Genomic DNA, 13238 nt, shown 5'->3' on the forward strand with positions numbered 1-13238 from the left:
TGGCTCAAGGGCTTGGTTTGGCAAAGAGCATCGTTAGCAGCGAGTCCTGCCGAGGACCCCGGGCTTGGCTCCTGCTCCCTCTGCTTGAGCTCAGTGCTGCTTGGCAGCCCCATGGCCTGGCATCGCCTCTTACCTAGCCAGCCGAGACGGCTCAGAGTGTGGCACCCCCTCCGTGGCCTCCACGCACAAGCACATTGGTATTTGGGAGAACAACTTGCATCCTTGGGGGTTTCCTGTTTAAATCTCAACCTAAGGAACCAGAGCAAACGATCCCTGTCTTGCATCCTTGTGGAATTCGGTGAGATTAGATTAGGGATGAATTCTTCCCATATTTCTTATAGAGCTGATATCTCTACCCTGGCTTTCAGATTGACTTCCCCATCCCCAGCTCATAAATCACAAGGGTGTCTGTGTCTCTGTCGTTTTCAATACCGTTAACTCTGCAGGAGAAATCTGTACGTTATAGCAACCCATCATGTCAAGTCAGTGACCCATCGGGGCTGCCAGACCCCCCCTCCATTTGAAGGCTGTGCGAGGCCCAGCCGGAGGAAAGCTGGGACACGCTCCACTTGGCAAAGAGAAAGCTCCCCGCGGCTTGCGCGCGGGTCGCGTGGCCGGCATGTGTGCAGGATAGCTGCAATTCTGCGACCAAATCTCCTAGAGCAGCGCTTTCCCCTCTTCCCTTGGGCACGAGGCTGCATCAAAAACCGCTGGTTTCCAGCTTAGCAGAAGTTTCATGCCAGTGCTCAGCGGCCAGATTTATGCACTGATTCCTTATGAGCAATAAATTGCCTAACTAAACATAGCCGTGGCAGCAACCTGAGGCTTACCGAAGCCCAGCTACCCCCTGCCCGTGAGGTGCCTCCTGATGATTTCCAGTGGACAGTGCATCCCTGGACAGGGCTGCCGCATACTTCCAGGAGCTGTAATTCATGCCAGAGGTGGTCTTATATTGAGAATAGGAAGAAATAACCCTCTTTGTCTTAATTTCATTTTGTCAAGTGCTTTGTTATTTGTTTCCAGACATAAATAAACATGGAGTCTTCTCCCTCCCGCCCTCGCCCTGAGCATCACAACTCCAAGTCGCTGGAGGCGTGTGAGGCTCCTGACTCCCAGCCACCCGTCCCCAGGCTCTGCAATGCTTCCAAGCAGAAGGATCATTAGTTAAACAACTCCTTTGGAGAGCACCCGGCATTTCTCAGGCTCTGTTTCTTTTCTGCCTGCTATATTGTATGTCCCGAGGTTTCTGAGAGCTGAGGCATTGCAGAGAGGCAGTCGAAGAAGCACGATTTCCCTGTCCCGACAGATTTCACGCAGCGCGAGCAGGGGACAATTCCCCCCACGGAGGCTCTTTTTTCTCCTCGGACCAAGGCTGTCACAACCGCTTGGAGGCAAATGATTGATTTTTATTTGGGGGGTGGGGGAAATTCAACAAAGCTGTCTTTGAGCAGTGGAAAAGTCCCCAGCATGGGCTAGGCATTTAGTGACAATCGGTCCAATATGGGATTTAGGGCTGTTAAACCTTAGCAGCAAAGCAGAGCATCGAAGTCAAGGAGCCCCAGAAAAGCAGCTCTGGAGACAGAGATCTTTACCGTAGCAATAAAACCTCCCGGAATCCAAGTTAAGGCATTAATAGATATAACCATAAAAAATTATTACCACAAACTTCTCATTGCATGCTATGGCAAACTGAGCGGCAGAATAAGCTCCGCTCTCTCTGTAGGAGCCGGGAAAAGACGAGTCACTCGTGAGCTGCTCCGCACACAGCTATAAAACGCAACGAAGCAGACCGTAAACCCAGACAAGTTTACAGCGGGTCAGACCTGGTTCGGCCGCCCGGGCTGAGCTGCTCCCACTGGGAACCCTACCCCAGTCAGCTCTCCCGGGGAGAGAAACAAGGCAGCCCAGTCCAACCTGGGCTGCCAAGCTTATGAACAATTAAAACCATCTCTCAGCTACTCACCGGCCAAGGAGCCCGCGGGATCTCAGCGGCGATGAGCCCACCCTGCTGCCAGCCCAGTAAGCTCCGGTTCGTTTGCCCCCAGCAAACCCAAAGCACCTGGAAGCTGCAGGGAGGAGCCGGGGGGGTGGAATGGCAGCCGGGGGCAGCCCCTTCATTCATAAAACCAGCCCAGGCTGCTGGAAAACCCTCTGTCCCGTTGCTGCCGGTGTGCTCAGCCCGGGATCCGCGAGCGGCAATTGCCATCTAGCGGTAAATGGATTTATTTTGCTGGGGGTTGCGAGCCTTGCATGAAGTCATAGGAAAGTATTCGGCTTTTTCCCCGGAATATTTCATTCCTGCGACTCAAGGCACACCTAATGGGGGTGGGATAGTAATGCAGCCCATCGGGCGCATCGCTCCTCTTTTTTTTGTTTTGGGGTTTTTTTCCCCTTGTAAATTGGGAAACTGAAACGCAGTGGGGTGGATGGGGACCGGAGGCACACAAGCGCCGGCCCACTACTGTCTGGCAGGGGGGGATTTTGAAAGGAAAGCTCTGGTTCACAAATGACTCAAGAGTGGAATGTTTCGGAAAGGGAAATCTGGGAGGATTTGGGCTCCGATGGCTGTGCACCAGCACAGTGCGTTGGGAGCAGACCCGTGCATCCAAGGACCCAATGTATGTACTATACATTTACAAGGGTTTGGGTTTTTTTACTCCAGACAAACTCCGGGCTGATGCTGTAGCCTGAACGCCCATCAGTGGCTGGGGAGCATGAGGTGCATTCCTGGAGTGCATTTGATTTGGTTTCATCTGAACGGAATCCAGCTGACGCGCTCCCAAGCCTGAGCTCTCCAGAACTGCTCCAGGACACAATCCAAAGTGCAGTAGAGTGGGGAAAGTCGGGAGATTGGTTTCAGAAGTGCACCCCTGAGCCAAATTAATGCGCTGAAGCAGGCACACCCCAACAGGGCTTTGGAGAAAAGGGACTTTGCTGCCTAACCACCCTACACCCGCAGAGCTGCGTGGCCCCTCTCCTAAGCCCCAGCAATAGGAAGGACCCAAGAGAACCGCCCAAGATCCCAGTGGGGCCAGGGAGGGTGTTGGGGCCCTGGGGGCACTAACTGGCCTCATCTGGATACCCACCCACCCACCCACTCACTTGCTGCCTGCTAGGCTGGGGTCTCCATTTAAGCCCAGGCCTGGGCCATGAGCCCCCTCCTGAGTTGTACTGCAGGTAGGTCTGTGCTGCATCCAGACTGCTCTCCTGGATGGATTTCGGGCTGAGGTAGGCAGCCCCATCTCCTGGATGGACCTTGGACCAATGGTACAGGCAGCTTTGTCACCAGCTTGTTGGTGGGACCTGTCACTACCAGCACGCTGGTCCCGCTCGGTGGGTGAGGGGACACCGCCTGCGCTGGGGGGACCCTGCTCTTGCCGCTCCTTCCTTGATGGGAATCCAAACCACCCCAACACAGGCACTCCAGCTCCTCAGACTGAGCCTCTCCTTGCCTCCAGATCAAGCCCGGCATGATGCAATGTGAGGTCACGCAGTACGTAGGCAGAGAGGCGTCCTGCGGCACGGGAGCTGCTCACCGGGGCTGTCTGCCACAGCACGGTTTGTAAGGTGATGACTGGAGGGGGCTCCAGGGGGTGAGCTTCAAGCTGTTATCCAGCTCCCTGCTGTTTCTGGACCAGCCCATCCTTCCAGCGTGTGTGGGATGGGGACTCTGTCCCCCAGGGGTGTGATGCTCTCGTTCCCCACCTTCTTGCAGCACGCCGAAGCACTCCGCAGGGAAGCGAGGTGCGCTTTATCAGCTGGATGGGACTGGCCTCCTCCAGGCTGCAAAAGGGCTGAGGAACACGTGCATGGAGCAGAATCGTGCTCCTGGAAGCGATGAGACGTGCTTGCGGCAGCGCTGTGTACAGCTGGGTTGGTCTTTGTGTTGCTGATGCACTTCAGCTCCCTGGGGATGGGGCCAGCCCTGTGTGCCCCAGTGCAAGAAGCAGATGCTGGTTACAGACCAGCACAATCACGGCAAGCTGCGGATCTCCCCTCCATGACTGGAAATGCTATAGAATCACAGAATGGTTTGGGTTGGAAGTGACCTTTAAAGGTCATCTAGTCCAACTCCCCTGCTGTGAGCAGGGACGTCTTCAACTAGATCAGGTTGCTCAGAGCCCCATCCAACCTGACCTTTAAAGTTTCCAGGGATGGGGCATCTACCACCTCTCCGGGCAAGCTGTGCCAGTGTTTCACCACCCTCATCATAAAAAATTTCTCCCTTATATCCAGTCTAAATCTACCGTCTTTTAGTTTAAAACTATTACCCCCTGTCCTATCAACTGCTTCTGCCTTTTTCCTCTGCTGGGAGTAACCAGCACAACTTATTCTCCTCCCAGCAGCACGTGCACCTCCCCAAGGGAGGAGGGCAGCGGGGGCCAGGGAAGGAACCTGCACGAGTCAGTGGACAACGTCATGCCCAGGGTGGTGGGGAACATGCGTCGAGGGATGTGCTGCAGCAGCAGGACCCTGAGCACACATGACAGAGTTTGAGCACTGGGAGGTTAGTATGGAAGGAGCGTGTCCTCTCGGCTGCCCGTTGCTGTAGGGAAGTTTTTTTCACAGTGTTAGTTCTCTGGGCCAGCGCTGTTTTAGCATGGTGAGGGGTGCTGCTGCAGGTCAGCCTGGTGCCATCTTGTCCCATTCAACCCCTTCCCCACACACACCCCAGAAGCAGCTTGGCCAAACCGTATCCCCTTCAAAATATGCTGGCAAAGAAGATCCACTTAGAATTTGGACAAGGGCTTGTGTCTGTGCTTATCTCGGCTATTCTGGTCATTATGTGACTTCTTATAGTGTCACTCACCTTCCTTTGAATCTTTGTGCTACTGGATGGAAGTCCATGAAAGTGCAGTTTCACAAAGACTATACTTGTTGACATTTGAAAGCATAATGTCCCCAGTGCAAGGAACAAAGAAGAGGATGGTCTTTCTTGTTTGTATATGGATAAACACAGAAATATATAACCTAAGTTAAAATGGGGGCATGATTTGAGCAACAACCTCCTCTGGACATTGAACTCCTGTTCCTCTTATCTTAAAACATTAAATGAGTAAAATTGTTCATGATACTCCTCTGGTATCTTCCCATATTTAACTAGAGGCACGTACAAATTTTTATTGCTCTTCTCTTTCATTTCAAACAAAGAGAAGGCCTATGGATTTGTTTGAAAGACAGGTAAAAAAGTGGCTAATTGCAATGTATTCACTCCTAAAGATTTTACCAGTAGAAGAACTGTAGCCCACTCATGTTCTGCTTGCTGGTGTCCTGTGCTTTTGGGGGTGTCCTGGCAGAACTTTGCCTGCTGAGGACTTGCCTGAGTGTGAAGTCCAGCCGTACCTGCACAAGTCTGCAATGCCCCTGATGTCCAGCAGTAGCTGCACTTGTGATATTAGTCAAGAAATCCCTGGGGGCTGGGGTTTTTTTAGTTCACTTGCAGCTGAGTGGTAGAAACCCAATTTGTGGAGCATCAGGTTTTGCCTCTGCTTGAGAAAAACAGGGGGGTTAATGCCACCATTGATGGAGTGGGTGTGCCTGGGCTGTAGAGATGTGATATTTTTCTACGCCAAACCGTGTAAAGCATTTCAGAGAGGGTCCCCAAATGGATCTGCCAGGTCAAGGAGACGTGGCCCGCTCTGGTCTCAGTCTTTGCACTACCCCAGTAAGACACATTTTGCTCTCTCAGGTCCGTGCTGCAGGAGGACAGATACCTCGTCCTGTGCCCATCCCTTGGATGGCTTTTTGGACCATCTTTGCACACTCCAACCAGAGCTGCAAAGAGTAAGTGTGCCTGCTCTGCAGAAGGAGCAGTCATGAGCTTTTGTGGACCCCCACCTTGGTGTCCCGCTGCAGAGGGAAGCAGCCCCACGGTGTATATTCACTGCAGGGTGTTTGCTGCTGCCGACTGGCTCTGCTCCCTGCAGCCCATGCCCCCCTTGCCGTGGAAGTCCTGGGGGAAGCTGAGCAGGAACCTCACATTAGCAAAAGGCTGTGTCACTTCTGCTCTTGGGAATGAAACCTGGAGCGAGCTGCAACTGAGATAAAGCAGCACTTGTTTTAGTCAACCCACAGCAGAAAAGTCCTGCTCCCACCTTGCAGAAGGACAACTTGCCTCTGTCTTTTCCTGGCTGTGCTGGAGCTGAGAGGGGCAACCCCAGCCCCATCTTCCTTCCAGCTGCACCTCTCCTCTCCTTGAAGCAGGTTACAACTGTGGAGGGAAGCACGTTCACTGGTTTCTCTCTCTCCTTCCCCTTTACAGATATTTCCCTCATCCCACCTTGCTCTTTTCTTCTTTTTAGAAAGCACAACTCCAGCTCTTTACATCAGTATGTTCCACTTACGAGGTCCTGAATCACAGCTGTATCAATATTAACATGAATAAATACTGGAAATCAAAGACTGCCTACTTGCTTTACATTGGGAAAGGTGGGGAAAAGCGGCTCTTGCTCCAGAGACTCTCAATGTCTGAAGGAGCCTCCTGCATACCAACCTTTGTGGCTGATGGAGCTCTGAGATGGACCTTCCCTTGGGCAGGGGTCCAAGTAGAAGTGCCCTGCCTATGCCTCCCACCCTCTAAACGGTGGACTTAACCTCCCCTTTGGTTCCCCCCCCAAACCGGCCAACGTGAAGTCCGTGGCTCCTGTTGCCTGTTCCTAAGAACAGCCCTGGGCTGAGCACAGCCTGGCAGCCACGTCCCAGGAGCAGCGTCCTTCCTTACCCATATGGGCCATCTTTTTAAAGCCTTGTTCTGCCTTTTCTTTGTGGGCTTCCTTGCACACACACTTCCATTCATACCCACCTTAGTACTGGTTACAGATCGGCCCAGCCCTCCTCCTGTGAATAACATCTCCGTGCCCATCAACTGCTCCAACACAGGATTTACCCTGTGATCTTTTCCAATACTCTTCCAAAAAATAAATTGTAATCTTCAGTCGTACTCGTCGTCACAGGATGGCACCCAAGGCACCATGCTGAACATGGCAACAGCACTAGCACAGTTGTGAATAATCTCTGAAATACAAACAAAATAATTATAAGATATAAAGGTAGTTACAATACAGCTGTGGCTTTAGGTGACCATCCTTCAAAAAAATATTAAAGACATCAAAGCCACTCTACCAATGACAAACAGGCAGGGATTTTACATCACCACCTATGCTGCTGTTTTCCTAAGAGAATATGACGTTTTCTGGCTTGGTGCTTCTTTTTAATGCTTTTAGGTTCTCACTCTATTTATCTGTTCCAGTTCATTAATAACCTCGTTCCAGTCACCTCACCCCAACCCCAGTGGAAGGCTCCTCCACGTTCCCTAATCCTGGATATCCCCCAGCTGATGCACAGCATGGGCGGACATCACGCCTATGTGTATATGTACACACCTTACATATACGTGCACATCTTCAAGGGAATACACAGAGGTACCTGCTGGGTTACCTTGGGGAACAGGAATTCAGAGGAATTAAGCCAATATCAAATGCAGGGATTACCTTGATTTCCCATCAGCTGGTACTGGGATACTCTCTTCAGTCTAGGCGAGTGGCGTTTTTCATGCCACATGCAGCACAACCCCTTGAAATCCCACACTTCTGTTAGTCAGTAACATGGCTTTGTTCCAACAACTTAAGCCACAGCAATATTTGTGATTTCCCATAACCATTTACTATGATCCTTAAAATAATGGAAGCCAACAAATCAAGTATTTCTATGATTAATATAACTAACGGGAGGTAGCTCTATCTCCAGTGAGAGAAAAAGGTTTTCTCTTGATTGGAGACAGATGCACTTTGCAATTAGGGGGGGGTTTATTAACTTTTTCCCCCTCTTTTCGCTGCAGTCTGTTCCTGCTCCTCTCTTGCTCCTGACTCAAGCCCTGGCAATTGGCCTACAAGGAAAGTGCTGCGTTGCCTCTCCTTTCCCATATGCACATCACGCTGACTACAAGCGAGCAAGCAAGCGAGCGCAAAGCTAAGCCAAGGAACATACATTATTTAGTGAGGTCCATCTGTCCAAAGGAAACTGCTCTTACATTTATCTGTTTTATTATCTTCTAATTAATTACATATCATCAGTCGTTAACAGGTTTTCACTAAGATGGATGTACCCACTTAGCAAATTAATAAAATCAGATAGAGGTTCCTGCAGTTGGTGCTTGTGAAGGTTTCCTCCTATTTCGATTGGGAATGATGCTCTGTGGGTGTTCATTTATGGCACACGCAGATGCCTGGTACCCCCAGGTGCAGGACAGCCTGTGCAGCAGCTACTGATCTGCTCCTAAATTCCCCACTTCTCTCCAGCGCTGCTGAAAATGATGTCCCATCATAGTCATGCTTCTTTCCCCTTTGTGCATGAATAATTTCCAGACTTGAGAGCACCAGCTTGCTCCTCCAGACCTCACGCCACCATGACTGTTCCCTTTTAGGGGGCTCATCCCCAGGAGCCCATCATCTTCCCCATCCTTCCCCTGTGAGCCTGGGACTCCCTCAGGGACTGAAGCCCCAGCTTGCCGCCAGGTTGCAGACCTCAGTAACAGTCAGGGGCTCCTTCTGCACTTTTTTCCAAATTCTTCGCCCTCATTTGGAGATCACTAGGAGGAGTGTGAAGGGTTGCTGTGCTTTGAGATTTTGCATTACTCACTCAGGCTCCAGTTTACAATAATTCCTCAGTATTTTCACTCTAACAGAACTATCGGGGTCCTGTGGTTCAGCGCCATCACCCATACGCCCATTAAAACCACCATTATTATCATTACCCAGACCCTCCCAATCTATAGACCCAGACAAGCTGCTCCTGGCTGCTGGTTGTGCCTTGTGGTCCCCAAGTGTCTTAGTTTTAATGCACAAGCATTAGAGTGACCTTTCCTCCATCTAAACTTCCACATGGTTCTCTAAAGCCAGTTTCTTGAGCAGCTCCTCTCCCCCAGTTTGCACAGAGCCCCTAGACCTGGCACGGAGGGGCTCTCTGGCAGGAGGGGGCTGTGACAGACCCTTTCTAAGCAACACGACTTGCCCTAGGCACACACGCTCCCTCCCCTCACACCCACGTACTCACCAGCACCGCAGTGGTCGTCCCCACCTCCACCATCACTGGGTGCAGCACCAAGGACCAGGGTGCCAGCGAGCAAGTCCCCCACACTTCTCTGGGGCTGCCTGTGTCACAGACAAGGAGACGCAGCTTGGACAGGTCTGCTGCTGCCTGTAGAAGTTGTCAGCTGTTGCAGGTGGCCCTTCACCTGCAAATCCTGCTGTCTTCAGCTTCCATGTCTCCTGTTTTCCCTCTTTTGGGATACCTGAAAGCGATGTCACGGCCCGCTCTCTGCCAGGCGAGCAGGACGGCAGCAGTGGATGCCAGGCAGCGCAGCTCCAGCACCACCCTCCTGCCCATCGGGCACGGGATCTGCTTCCACCAGCCACCGTCCTTATCCGTACAGGCCACACTCGGCCAAACCACCCCCGTTACACGTCCCTGCCCAGGAGCTGCCTCTGCGCCTCCCTGGGCTGTGCAAGCAGCACCTGCTCAAAATGGCTTTTCTTCTGACAAACAAAGTCCCTTGCAGGCCACTAGACAGCACCAGCCACCCCGGACCAGCATGGCTACGTCCCCACAAGGGTCCCCAACACCACTGCCACCAGATCCAGCCCTCCCCATGCTCTGTGGGGAAGAAGGGGAGGGCTCTGCCCTGGCTGGGAAGCCCAGGTGACACCCAGTGTTAATTAGATCACCTTTAGCCATTAAGCTCTTGCTATTAATTGAACCCAGTTGTCCTTGCTAACAGCCAGGATGAATCCCACACAGGTCGCTCCTGCTCCTGAATTCCTCCCAGGCCTTCAGGCTGTCCCTGCTCCCAGCCCACATCCTGACCATGAGTAGACGGCATCAGGAACATCTGTCCGTGAGCTGGCAAGGAACGCACTGCAGGACAGTGGCACTGCTGGCAGGGCCACCAAGTGACCAAACCTGTCCCAGCCCTACTGACATGGCTGCAACTCCCAGGAACCTCATCAGCAGAGAGCAAAACACGATGGGAATCTTCCAAAGCATCACATGCTTTTAAAACATACCATTTTAGGCAAGAGACAAGCATTGACAAATTTTCAGTTTTATTAAAAAAATTCTAGCAGCAAAACCTGTAACAATTCAAAAAAAAAAAAAAAAAGACCAAACCCCCAAAAGAACATGACACAGAGAGAAAGAGATGGAGATGGAGAGAGACAGGCTTGGAGTTTTCTCCACCATTCACTCAAGTTCCTTATAGCGGGCAAACATGACTCTCCTGACGGCGTCACGGTAGGTCTCATTGGACTGCCTCTTGCTGGGCTTCCCTTGGGCCCCCAGGCCAGGGCCCTTCTTCCGATTTTCTGCCTGAAAACAGACACAGCTTGTGTTAGTGATTTCTCCTCTTCGCCAGCTGCCCGTAAAGAAAAAAGGTTCCCCCAGGCTGCTTCAGGACAGCTGACTGCTCCCGTGTGGATCCGGGAGAGGAGGAACAGCAAGTGCACTGTGTTCCTCCAAAAGCTGTTCGGGAGAAACTATTGGCCCTTTGCGGGCAACAAAAACACTGCCAGCAAATGCCCGGCGAGGATCAAACCACAGGGATCGGCTGCGGAGACCAACACAAGCATACGGCAGGGTGGGAGTGGGCAGCCAAAACAGGCGCGCCAGCAGACGAGAGGCAGCTGTGTGTGAGTGAGGATCCAAACCCAGCAAAGGAAAGCGCCAGCAAGAGAGCTGAGCTCCTGGGGAGCTGTTTGCAGTTAGCCTGCATTTGCACAAGCTCAGCTGTTTTCTCCTCTAATAGAGTTCCCATGGGCTCTGGTAGCTCACTTTGAATTTCAACCAGTTTTTAACACTCTGAATTATTCAGTAATACCTGCCTAGAGTTAGCCCATGAGAGCAGGCCCAAGGCTGGAAGTTTCTCTTGCTTTTAAGTCTGACTTATCTGAATCCCAGAGATGTCATCGATTAGGCTGAGAGATCAAAGTCCTGTGGGGCTGAAGTGGGCATACGGCTTTGCCCAGCATGACTTGGAAGTGAAAAGAAAGTACATCTCTAAGGCTCTTTTGGGAGGCCTTTATAGGAATTGTACAAGGGCTATGCTTTGCAATCAGCTCCCCCCATTCAGTCCACAGAGCCCTGATCGGAGGTCAGACCTCCCAGAGCACATCGCTGGAGCTGGCTCTTCAACAAAGCCAGTTTTATGGTCACAGGAAACTCTCCGTGAGGATGGAGCAACAGCTGGGCCCGGTTCCTGCTGTCTGCACTGAAGAGGGAATCTTGACTTGTGTGTGTGGGCTCAAGCAAACACACGTCACAAAACCTCAAATATTTGCCTTTAATGATATACTCGACTGCAAGCTGAATGTCGCAACATGAGCTGCACTGCAAGTTGCCTGCCCCTTGGTGAAGCACTGACATTGCAGCAGCCTCGAGGCAGCCAGGCAACAAACCTGCCGTCACTGCTCACGTGCCCCTGGGCAATGGGAAAGCAGTCCCTACCCCAGGCCGCTTGTCAGATAAACCCTCTGCAGCAAATTAAGGTCCACTGAGAGAGGAGCCTGTCCCAGAAGGCAGGATCTCCCCCAACCCTGCCTATCCCTGAAGCCCTTTGCTGATGGAGACTGTCCTCCTCATCAGACGACATACCCTGGTATTCCCATCTGAGTCCAGAATGGCAGCAAGAGCCTCACAAGCACTAAGCAGAGTAGACAAATAGTACCACGTGCCCTGTGGCTTTGGCTACACTCACACCTCCCCAGAGGAGGTTCACCTGTTCCCCCAGCTCACGTGGCTGCAGAGCACTGGGCTGGTGACCTGCTCAAACCCCAGCCTGGCTTTGGGCAGGTATTAATCAGATGCTCATACCCTGCCTGCTCACTGTTACTCTATTCTCAACCACTCCAGATCCATATAAATTCTAACCTTTTTCCACTGCCAACATACTTGCAGCCCCTCCCAGCCTGCAAAGTTAATTAGCGCACACATATTATTCCATCAAGTGGGTGCCGAGACTTGCAGCCTGACTCTTGTTCTGGCTGGGAAATCCCTCCAGCTATCTTGGGAGACATTACCGGCTGGAGAACAGTGATGTGTTTTGAAAGGAAGGGAAGACTCACCTCCATTGGTGATGTTGTGCCCTGCTGGTTGTGGCCAAAGCCTTTCTTCCACCCCGTGGACTGCAACATTCGGTTCCCTTTGTTGTTACTATCAATCCTTGGGTCATAATCACTGCAAAAGATGCAAAATCAATTGTCCAGTTTTGCAATGCTTTGAACACATGCCAGGGATTTTTAGCTCTGCTAATAGCACCTTCATTGACATTCCATCCTCTCCTGAGGATACCCAAGTTGCTTGCAAGAAGCACACCACCCAAGGAAACCAACACAGTGGATTCTGTGTGCAGGGCTCAGACACCTTTGACCGCCTAACTCCTTGTCTCACCTCAGGGGAAAATACACCAGGGCACAGGAAATGAGCTCAGACTCCAAAATATTTACGGTACGAGCAAGCCAGGAGCATTCTGTGCTTGCACTTCTTAATCCGAATTTTAGCAATAGCTAGAAAGTGAAGTCTAATCCCTGCTGCTCTGTTAGATCTTTCTTTTCTCCCAGTGCTGTGGTCATTGAGCTCAATAGGTGCAGTGTTGATTTGGACACCCTTTCTCCCACCTGGTCATTACTCATCCAAGACCATTAACCAAACCCCATAGTTTTGCAAACCACTCAGCACAAAAATAGCTTCCTTCAGGCAAGTTCTACTTTCTGGCTGCTGCTGATGCTGCACACAAACTGCTTTAGTTTATCCACAGCTATTCCAGGAAAACAGGAAAGAGAAGACGTGGATTTTTAAACTGCAAGACACGGAGGAAAGGTGTCTTTCTGAGGTGCTGTACCAGAAGGGAACAGGCACATAACCAGTTTTGTCTTCTACGCATGCCTAGCAGTTCCTCTGCCCACTGGAACACGTGAGCTTGCAGCAGGCAGGCCTTTTGAGAGCTCCACATAGCACGCACTTTCTTCCTCCACCTACTCTGAATGAGATGGAAACAGCTTCTACTGTTCCTCTGAGTCAGTGGAACAGATGAAACACAGCTTTGCTCTTTCTTTCAATGGCTAGATGCCAGGACAGGAGGACAGCAAGTGCCTTAAGGATGAGGTGCATGGGAACAGGCTGCATTCTGCTCCCTGCGCCTGGCTAGGCACACTTAAACCCCCCATCTCACCCAGGCAGCTTGTCTCTGC

The 13238-nt window shown here is 51.5% G+C and overlaps 2 protein-coding genes and 1 long non-coding RNA gene across 10 annotated transcripts in view; 1 reads left to right on the forward strand and 2 right to left on the reverse strand.

Annotated features, from left to right (window-relative positions):
- LOC138681769 (semaphorin-3D-like) overlaps positions 1-2082 on the reverse strand; it is a 28057-nt gene extending 25975 nt beyond the window's left edge. For all 4 annotated transcript variants that reach the window (XM_069769617.1, XM_069769615.1, XM_069769616.1 and 1 more), the window contains exon 1: positions 1964-2082. The gene's annotated coding sequence lies outside the window, so the exon portion shown is untranslated. The remainder of the gene's footprint in view (positions 1-1963) is intronic.
- A 67-nt stretch (positions 2083-2149) lies between these two features.
- On the forward strand, positions 2150-6400 carry LOC138681770 (uncharacterized). 3 transcript variants are annotated; one of them, XR_011321989.1, is made up of 4 exons: positions 2150-2212; positions 2663-3493; positions 4344-4507; positions 5221-6400. It is a non-coding gene; the product is annotated as an uncharacterized lncRNA (long non-coding RNA). The 3 variants fall into 3 exon arrangements; XR_011321987.1 differs by lacking the exon at positions 2150-2212 and having other exon boundaries at positions 2471-3493; XR_011321988.1 differs by lacking the exon at positions 2150-2212 and having other exon boundaries at positions 2471-3493; positions 4347-4507.
- A 3683-nt stretch (positions 6401-10083) lies between these two features.
- The window catches only part of RBM6 (RNA binding motif protein 6), a 59526-nt gene continuing 56371 nt past the window's right edge, over positions 10084-13238 (reverse strand). For all 3 annotated transcript variants that reach the window (XM_069769620.1, XM_069769618.1, XM_069769621.1), the window contains exons 22-23: positions 12114-12225; positions 10084-10362 (exon numbers count right to left, since the gene is read on the reverse strand). In XM_069769620.1, coding sequence (XP_069625721.1) covers positions 10237-10362; positions 12114-12225 — 238 coding nt within the window. In that variant the 3' untranslated portion in view covers positions 10084-10236. The remainder of the gene's footprint in view (positions 10363-12113; positions 12226-13238) is intronic.

This window comes from Haliaeetus albicilla, chromosome 24, assembly GCF_947461875.1.
Source record: "Haliaeetus albicilla chromosome 24, bHalAlb1.1, whole genome shotgun sequence".
Classification (NCBI taxonomy): Eukaryota; Metazoa; Chordata; class Aves; order Accipitriformes; family Accipitridae; genus Haliaeetus; species Haliaeetus albicilla.